This window comes from Triticum aestivum, chromosome 3A, assembly GCF_018294505.1.
Source record: "Triticum aestivum cultivar Chinese Spring chromosome 3A, IWGSC CS RefSeq v2.1, whole genome shotgun sequence".
Classification (NCBI taxonomy): Eukaryota; Viridiplantae; Streptophyta; class Magnoliopsida; order Poales; family Poaceae; genus Triticum; species Triticum aestivum.
The window spans coordinates 568,408,976-568,418,231 of record NC_057800.1 but is presented as its reverse complement, the minus strand read 5'-3'; the positions used below and the strand labels follow the sequence as shown (position 1 = coordinate 568,418,231).

At 50.1% G+C, this 9,256-nt stretch overlaps 1 protein-coding gene and 1 long non-coding RNA gene across 2 annotated transcripts in view; both read right to left on the bottom strand.

Annotated features, from left to right (window-relative positions):
• Window positions 1–896: 896 nt before the first annotated feature.
• LOC123062264 (receptor-like serine/threonine-protein kinase SD1-8) lies at window positions 897–5,154 on the bottom strand. The gene is made up of 6 exons (XM_044485710.1): window positions 3,544–5,154; window positions 2,304–2,641; window positions 1,988–2,198; window positions 1,655–1,892; window positions 1,419–1,569; window positions 897–1,331 (listed from the first exon to the last, which is right to left on the bottom strand). Exons 1-6 carry the CDS (start codon window positions 4,856–4,858, stop codon window positions 1,035–1,037), a joined length of 2,550 nt encoding a protein of 849 aa, XP_044341645.1. The 5' UTR covers window positions 4,859–5,154; the 3' UTR covers window positions 897–1,034.
• A 1,416-nt stretch (window positions 5,155–6,570) lies between these two features.
• LOC123058662 (uncharacterized) overlaps window positions 6,571–9,256 on the bottom strand; it is a 3,358-nt gene continuing 672 nt past the window's right edge. Inside the window, exon 2 of the long non-coding RNA XR_006427267.1 lies at window positions 6,571–6,822. This is a non-coding gene — a long non-coding RNA (uncharacterized lncRNA). The remainder of the gene's footprint in view (window positions 6,823–9,256) is intronic.

The window sequence follows — 9,256 nt, the reverse complement described above, 5'->3', positions numbered from 1 at the left end:
CTATGCTAGAAAGCAAAAGAAGTGTGGGATAAATTGGGAATGTTTGGAACAATTAGAAAAGCATGTGTTGTTGATCCTGCGGGAGAGTCGGTCTTTGAATCATTACTCCTTATGCCAGAACAAGAACTAGCTATTTTGGGTTTTCAGAATGCACGAGAGATGATTGCTATAACCGTGTGATATTTATGGTGGAATAGATGAAACTTGGTTCATGAGGAAAAGTCTCAAGAGGCGTACCAAACATCCATGGGGATTCGTGTTATAATGGCAAATTATGTTAATGTCCACTCACACAATGCTAAGAGAAAAAACAAAGGATGGAACACACCTCCTAGGGGGTTTATTAAGCTGAATGTGGATGCTTCATTTGATCACGACCTGCTAAGGGGCACAGCGGGTGCTGTTCTTCGGGATGACAAAGGAAACTTCATTGTTGGTGGAAATTGGAAAATTGAATGGCGTGCCGATGTTTTAACAGCTGAAGCATTAGCACTTAGGTTTGGCTTATTACTGGCACAAAAGACGGGATGCAATCGTCTCATTATAAACTCTGACAATATGAAATTCATTGACGCAATGAAGAACGAAGGACCGTCTGCAGGAGCAGCGGCCGCAGATTTTGATGACTGCTACTTTATGGCTTGCGATTTTCCACTTACTAGTTTTGAACATTGTAATAGGAGGCGAATAAAGTAGCCCATGAGCTTGCTAGTTTAGCAAAATGTTCCGTGACAAGCGATTGGATAGAAGAACCTATGAAACAAATTGTTTCTCTTCTTATTAACGATGTAACCATTATTTTTAATTAAAAAAGTTGATGATGTTTAAAAAAAAACTGAACTACAAGAACAGACAATGGGACGGAGGGAGTAGTTCACTACAAGCGCACATGTTTATATAATGATGTAGCTCTTTGATGAGTAATTAAACATTGCTTGTAGTTAAAAAATCCAAGATCTTTTGACACTAGGTAAAATAGAAATGCCTATGCTGTACAAACCAACAAAGCAACAAGAATTTCTACCCTTAATTAACTACCTAGCATCCACTGCAGTTTCTGTTAAGCTGATTCCTGTCTGTGTTTGAGACGATTCAGTGTCAGACGTGATCTTTCCAATGTTTACTCCAGGTTCGTTTGGCTCTGGCATTGTTGCATTCTCACTGCTCAGCAACATGACAACTGAGGACATCAGTGGCCTGCTCCTAGGATGCACTTGAACACACAGGAGAGCGACCTGTATGCACCTGAGCACCACATCGTAGTCAAAGGTGCCGCCCATTGCTTCATCCAGTAGCTCCACACCCCGACCTTCTTTCCACAACATCCATGCCTAAAAAATGATCAACATGATTGCATATTAGTAACATAAACAATCAAAGATCTATCACTTTTGACAATTAATCATGCTCGTACTTACATAACCAAGGAGGTTGAGATCAAGCTCGTCGTCGTAAAAGCCTCGATTCCTCTTGCCAGTGATGATCTCTATCACCAGGACACCGAAACTATAAATATCGGACTTCATAGAGAATACGCCGTCCATTGCATATTCTGGAGACATGTAGCCACTGAAAACCACCATCTCACAAGTCAGCTTGAAAGCGCATTTTCAAGTGTAGTATATGTAAACATTAATAGAGAGATGGTACTCACTATGTCCCAATGACCTTCATGGTATATTCAGTTGTCTGATCACCTCCAAACATTCTCGCGATGCCGAAGTCAGAGATCTTGGGGATCATATTTCTGTCTAATAACACATTGCTTGCCTTCATGTCCCTGTGGATGATCCTGACCCTGGAGTCTTCATGGAGATAAAGCAGACCCCTCGCAATCCCCATAATGATCTCAAAACGGTTCTTCCATACTAGTGACTTGCGCTTTTCTTCATCTGCAGCACAAATATATCAACTGCGGTAAGCACATTGCACATGTAATCCCAGCACAAGAAGTTAGAAGCTGTTTCTGCAAAGAAAATGAACTGACCAAATATGAATGTGTCTAGGCTGTTGTTGGGCATGAACTCATAGACAAGCATTCTCTCGTCGTCGTCGATGCAGCAGCCTAGCAGCTTCACAAGGTTCCTATGCTGAAGCTTTGCTATCAGTTTCACCTCGTTCTTGAATTCCCCAACACCCTGCACTGATTTCTTGGATAACCTCTTTACAGCTACTTCTTGCCCATCCTCAAGTTTTCCCTGCTCATGGAAATGCAGATCCATTCGGTTAAAATCTATAACAGTAAAAATAATAAGGTTCTCTATCTAGTGCCAACTGATTCTTAATTTCTTATATATACGTACCATATAGACGGAACCAAATCCCCCCTGCCCGATCTTACTATCAGGGTCGAAGTCATCCGTTGCAGTCAGAATCGCCTCTAGATCGAAGAACGGGAGGTCAAGATCTTTCTCGGAACCCATCCTATTCTCCTCCAGCCGTTGATTCCGTGCCGGGCTCGCCGCGGGGTGTTTCCTGTGCCTCAGCGGAAGCACGTCGCTGTGACTACTTGGCGCCGTTTTGGCCTGACGCTTCTTCCTCCAGAAACAGCAGCAGCCCAAAATCGCCCCCAGAAGAAGCACCCCGGAAGCAGCGGCGACGCCTGCGATCAGCAGCTTCCTGTTCGGGCGCTGGCGGCGAGCTGAAAATCAAAGCAGCGGTGAACGTCAGTCAGGTGACCCGGTCTAACACTGGCTGTTGTGTGAATTATGAACTTTTCCAGTCCAAGTACACCGTACTTGAGCTTAGTTTACCATATCTACACGACATTTTCTGTAGCCATGTCTCTTTCAGGTTGGGTGGTGATGCAATTTGGGTGTTAAGTGGCGTTTCTTGTGCGGGTTGCACGGCGCCTACTCCAGCGATTATCTTTTTAACTAAGTATGAGTAATCCGGCGAGTTTGGTGCTCTCAGTAGAATAAAAAAGTAACAGTGGGTATTACAAATTTGCAATTGTACCCAACGACCGACGGATGATAAGCTTGGACTAGTACGAGTCTCACGGAATAACAAATATCCATTGCGACTGTTTCATCGACTGGCCGAACTCTGACGACCTAACAGAAGAGCTGGATTCAAATTGAACACCGAATAGGTGAGGAAAGTGGTGCCAGTCCGTCCACGTGCACGGCCCATCCAGATTGTCGACCAAGCGAAATCGCCGTGCAAGAGAACACGGTTTGATAGCTATCAGATGGTTATGGGTGGTGAAGATACAGAGAACACATTGATGTTGGACCTCCACACTGTTGACAGGGGTGTTTGGACGCATATGCAACTAGACCGGCCAGCAAACTTTCTAGTGACGTGATGTGATGCTCGATCCTCTCAATGGACCCGCAATGGCCAGTGGGGGTTCCTTATTTCTAGCTAACATACATGGTCGAATTCTAACGCTAGCAAGCCAAATTTTGTCACAAATCGAGTTAGATGTAAGAAAATGAGAGTTTGACAGTGATGCAATCATAAAGCTAAATTCAACTGAAATGTAACTAAAATGTGCTCAGTATGGAGAAAGCTTGAGAAGATGATGAGAGGTCGAACCTGCGGCGATCAAGGCATCGACCTCGGACTGCGCGAGCCGGATGAAGACGTCCTGCACGACCGCCGGATACTGCCGCATGTCCATCAGATCGACGCCCCAGATGACGCACCCGCGGTTGATCCCGCCGCTGACGTTTGCGGCGGAGTAGGCCCTGCAGCTGCAGTCGGCCAGGCACGCCTGCCGGCACTGGTCCAGCGTCATGTCGGCGTGCACCGTCGCGTTGGTCGCCTCCGGCAGCTTCATCTGGCTCACGGGCCAGAACCCGTCCCCGGCGCCGCAGCTCAGGTTGGTCGTCCTGACGCACCCGCCGGTCCCGTCCCGGAGGTTCCACTGCTCCGTCGACCGCGGCTGGAAGCCCGGCAGGCAGGCGCAGAGCGGGGCCTGGGTGGTGTCGCAGTAGCCGAACGCCCCGCACTTGCCGTAGGTGTCGCAGGGGTCCGTCGGGTAGTACCAGAAGCTGCTCCACTGGCCGTTGGTCCAGACGTAGCGCTGCACCACCCCCGCCGTGCCGTCCATGAGGAACCGCGACCGCAGCTGCGGGTTGGTGATGGCGTAGCTGTAGTAGGTCTCGTCGGGGCTGTTCACCACCGTGAAGAGGAAATCCTGGGACCTGAGGTTGGGCACGCCGGTGAGCCCGGCGCCGTTGAACGGCCCGCTGGCGTAGATCTTCTTGGGGCCCTGGAAGAGGAAGAACTCCGGGAGCCCCCCGGGGACGAGCTTGAACGTGTACTGCCCCGGCGAGGGGTCGTTGGGGGTGTTCCACGACGTGAGGTTCCTGGTGAGGCGCCGCTTGAAGTCTATCCCGAGCTTCATGCCGGGGAGCAGCGTGTCCGTCGGGTAGTCGAAGCTCTGCCACGCCACGCTCTGGGGCGAGCCGCTCCCGTCCGAGCTCAGGAGGAAGTTGCCGTCGTCGCCGAGCCGGGCGACGGCGCCCGCGGTGATCCGGCGGGTGGGCGCCGGCGAGGACCAGACGGTGCTGTTCTGGCGGTCCAGGATGAGGAGCCGGCCGTCGGGGGCGAGCCGGAGGGCGCCGGGGGCGCTGACGAGCGGGTCGTTGCGGTTGGCGACCCACACAACGGTCCGGTCCGCGATGCCCGCGTACCGAATGCCGAGGTACGTCCGGCCGCCGGGCGGGCTGAAGAAGCCGAGCTCGAAGATCCCGCCCGCCGAGACGAGCGTCTGGTTGCCGGTGACGGACGCGCCCAGGCCGATGCTGTCGGTGGCGGCGACGACGGAGCCGGAGGAGAAGCAGCAGGCGGCGGCGACGAGGAGGAGGAGGAGGAGCCGGATCATCGGCGCACGTGTCGTGGTCATGCTCTCTCCCTCTCAGAGCATGGCCTTGCGAGCTCGCGCCGACGCCGACCCGCACCGCACGGTGGTGGGCTGGTGGCCGATCGTGCGGGGATGATTAGCAAAGCGAGCGGGTCGCGTGCCGCTCGCACTAATAATTCCTGGGGATCCGATCAGCGTGAGATGAATCGGTCGTGGACGCGAGCGCGCGCTCTTTGGAGCATGGCAAATGAGACCACTTGAGGATTTGATATCCGTTCCGTTCCCCTCGTTTACTGACCACCAAAACTCCAAAAGAGCAACTGGCATGGTGCCGGGGTCAACCTTGGCTGCCCGATTCGGGAACAGGCAGCTGGTCTTCACGCGAGCTGGTAGCGGTACACAGTCTCCGTCTCCACCAAACAGGCGGTACAGGAGCGCCACAACGAGCGAACTATCCTCCCTCGGGCTCGGCGGTTGGTGCGGGGTTGGACTAGGATCCCGGACCTTGGGGGCGGCGCACATGCGCTGCGTTTTCCCGGGGGCGCACACGGAGGGGAGGGGCGTCGTGACCTGCCAACGGACGGACGGGCGGCGGCCGGGCCACGGAAACGGTCCACGTTTCCCTTTTTCGAAGCTTAAATCGGTCCACGTTTAGCCGGCCGTCTGCACGACATTTTTGCTCGCGGCCCTCCATCTACATGGGGTTAGGCGGATCGGATGGAGCTTGCTTGTGAGTTGTGACTCGAAAATTGAAATGTCGTACCGATGAATACGGACAGGGATGCGTACGACGCGTGGCTGCTACGTTCATACTATGTGCTCGAGCTTCTGAGTTCTGACGGGCTGGCTTGCTGGGCCGTCTGCCCCCTGCAAGCGGGGGGAAGATCTGACTTTTGTTCACCGTCTGATTGTTGAATGGACTGCTGTGATCCACGACGATTATTATCTTGTAGCGTACCACAAGTCCGTAAGTCAACTCGGAGAGGAGTGACGGCATCTCCTCGTCAGTATCATGTAATGCGGGTAGTTTACTTTGGTTACGTGATGACTTAATTAAGATCAGTAACTAATTGTAGACGTACCGTGCGAGGCTGTGAAGTTGACTATCGAACCGGTTGACTTTTTTTACCCTCGGCGCGGTCGTGGTCAGTTTATGTTAGTATAAATCCCGTGGGTTGCATATATGCACATGGGATCGATCCCCTCTGTCATCCATATGGTTTGTATGGAAGAGAACAAGTGGACGTGGGAAGACTTTGTACACAAGGGTGCGGCGGCACCATTATATACAGACTATTGTAGAAATGTAGCTTTGCATTACAAATGTGTGTACGCAGGGCGACTAAGATGGTTTATACTTTGTACCTAACATGGGTCGCAAAATAATCTTTGGACTAGACCATCACCTCGCTCAACATATGCATAGTGTCGGTTACTTGAGACTTTATTACTATTGCCGATATGTCGACTTTTTTATTTTCTTTTGTTAGGTAGTTCATGTTTTGGCCGTGTCCATTCAAGATATGGAGAAGACGGGTGTTGCTCATTATAATTGTGCTCGTTTGATGCTACATTTTCAATTAATAAAAGCGTCATTTATCAAACAAAATTTTTGTGAGAAATAGATAAGAGATGTGCAACATGGTATATGTGACGCCCTCGATTCAAGCGTACACTAATCATACACGCAAATGTGTACGATCAAGATCAAGGACTCTCACGGGAAGATATCACAACACAACTCTAGGCATAAATTAAAATAATACAAGCTTTATATTACAAATACACAAGAGTTAGTGGAAGCAATAATATCTTAGTACAGACATAAGTTGAACAAGTTTGCCTTAAGAAGGCTAGCACAAAAGCAACATCGATCGAAAAGGCAAGGCCTCCTGCCTGGGAGCCTCCTAACTACTCCTTGTCGTCGGCAGTCTTCACGTAGAAGTAGGCTCCGTTGGGGTAGTAGTAGTCATCGGCGGTAGTATCTGGCTCCTGGGCTCCACCATCTGGTTGCAGCATCCAAGGAGAATGGAAAGAGTTGGAAAAAGGGAAGCAAAGCAACCGTGAGTACTCATCCAAAATACTCGCAAGTAAGGATCTACACTACAAATGCATCGGTATCAAAGAAATGGGTAGTAGCTGTGGACTAAACTCCAGAATGCCAGAATAGAGGGGAAAGCCTAGCCTATCAAAGACTAACATCTTCAAGTAGCTCCAAGCATCTTGCAACATTTAGAAGAGTATAGAATAGCAGTTTATATTTAGCAAACATGTTGTAGCATTAACGTCCTGAAATCCTTTCTCGACTCCCTGCGAGAAAGCAATCCCGGAGCCATCATATCCATACCACATCTCAGTATCCAGTTCTAGTTGTAAAGATCGGAATACAACTCTGGGTCGTCCTGTTACCGTGGACACGGCTATTAGAATAGATTAACTTCCCTGTAGGGGTACACCACATTACCCAATACGCTCGATCACTCCGGCCGGACACACTTTCCTAGGTCATGCCTGGCCTCGAAAGATCAACACGTCGCAACCCTATCTAGGCCAAACAGAGAGGTCAGCACGTCGGTCTAAATCTTATGCGCGCAGGGGTCTTGGGCCCATCGCCCGTTGCACACCTGCATGTTGCGTGGGCGGCCAGTGAGCAGACCTAGCCCCTCTTATACAAGGGCATGCTTTCCAGTCCAACCCGACGTTCGCTGCTCAGTCGCTGACGTCTAGAAGGCTCCGGCTGATACTAGGACGCCGAGTGCCCATATACTATTCCCGTGCGGTGGTTAGTGCGTGTAGGCCAGTGCTCGACTCAGATCAAATACCCAATCTCGTTAGTGGCTTGGGAGCGCGAGGTAACGAGCAGAGACTCACGATATGTGACCCCATCGCCCCGTCTCGTAGACTTACGGCAAGGGCCCAGAATTCCCGGCCGTGCACGTAGAAATCTCGCGGGTACCCTCCAGGTCAACCCGAGTACACATCAACTCGCGGGTACCCCTCAGGGCTGACCCGACTTCAGTAACATGGTTCTGTGGTAAAGTCAAAGTAACAGTGTGTCCAAAACACCAAGGGGGAATCCGAGGAATCACCCTCGATGGAATCCGCCTGATGTAATCGTCAAGGTGAACTAGGAGGAATCACCCTCGAGGTTCACACTTGAGGTGTTGCACGACGGAGTCATATTGGGAGTGGTGAAGGAGGAATCACCCTCGATAACCACGGCCGAATAGCTACACTACAGAGTTATCATCAGGAGTGCATTATGAGGTATCACCCTCGGCACTCGATAGTAGCTCTGCAGAGTCGTACAACTAAGGGGGTGTGATGTGATATGTCGAGCCCTGGACGTTGATCATGTAGATTGAGTCAATTGATAATCCAGCAAGGGCAACAAGGATAAGGTGAGGGGTCATTGATGGATCACTAACCAAGCTATACTAACTAGTTTAGGATAAGCATGTAAGGTACAAGAGCAGGTTACAAAAGCAGGCTATGCATCAGAATAAGAGCAATCAAGTACAGTAGCAAAATCTAATGCAAGCATGAGAGAGAATGGAATGGGTGATATCGGAATGACCAATGGGGGTTTTCTTGCGTGGAAGCTCTGTTGAAAGGGAAGAACGGTCGTCGTCGACGCAGTCGATCACAGTGGCATCAACAGCGGTCTTGGGGTTTACCGGAGAGAAGAGGGGGAAGAAACAGTAAATACAAAGCTCACAGGTGCAGTACTAAGCATGACAAGACAAAAGCGGCGCTAGGGGTGTTCTAACGCAGGACTACACGTTGCAGACGGAGAGGGAAAACATCCGAAGGGGTTTTCCTGGCATTTGGCATTTTCCGGACAAACGAAAGAGAGGGAACGGTTCCATGTTCAGCATGCTAGGGGCATGTGACAGACGAACGGAGCGCGTATTCGGATTCGTTGGATTATTCTGAGCAACTTTCATGTACAAAGTATTTTCATCTGACATACGATTTATCTTATATTAGTTTTCAAAGTTTAAATAATATTCTAAAATTATTCATTAATTCGAAAATAAAAGGGTAAATGCTAGGTACACCCAAAAGTATACCCAGACGGTGGGTCAATGGGGCTGACAGTGGGGCCACTGAGCTAAGTCAGCAGCCCAGCCAGTAGTCAACAGTTTGACTGTTGACTGGTCAAACCTGACCAATAGGCCCCACTTGTTAGTGAGACAGCTAATAAAACAGGTTTTATTTAAACCTAAACAATCTAATTAGCGAGTTGGGTCAGGCTGTCAGTGTCTAAAACTAATTAACTGAGTTTATTCTTAACCTAAACTAATTGGTTGCGGGGGGGAGGGGCACATGTCAGTGAGTGTGAGGGTGGTTGTTAGAGGCTAAACCCGTGGGGTCCACCTGTTGGTTACCCACGCCGGAATTTAACGTGGCGGTGCACGCTGATGGTCTCCGGCGACC

Bases quoted from the DNA above. Each gene is read 5' to 3' on its own strand.
- LOC123062264 (XM_044485710.1), bottom strand. From the start codon at position 4,858: ATGACCACGACACGTGCGCCGATGATCCGGCTCCTCCTCCTCCTCCTC. The intron at 1,893-1,987 runs GTCAGTTCATTT...TTTGTGCTGCAG, and splicing joins CCTAGACACATTCATATTTG to ATGAAGAAAAGCGCAAGTCA. The intron at 1,570-1,654 runs GTGAGTACCATC...GGTGGTTTTCAG, and splicing joins ATGAAGGTCATTGGGACATA to TGGCTACATGTCTCCAGAAT.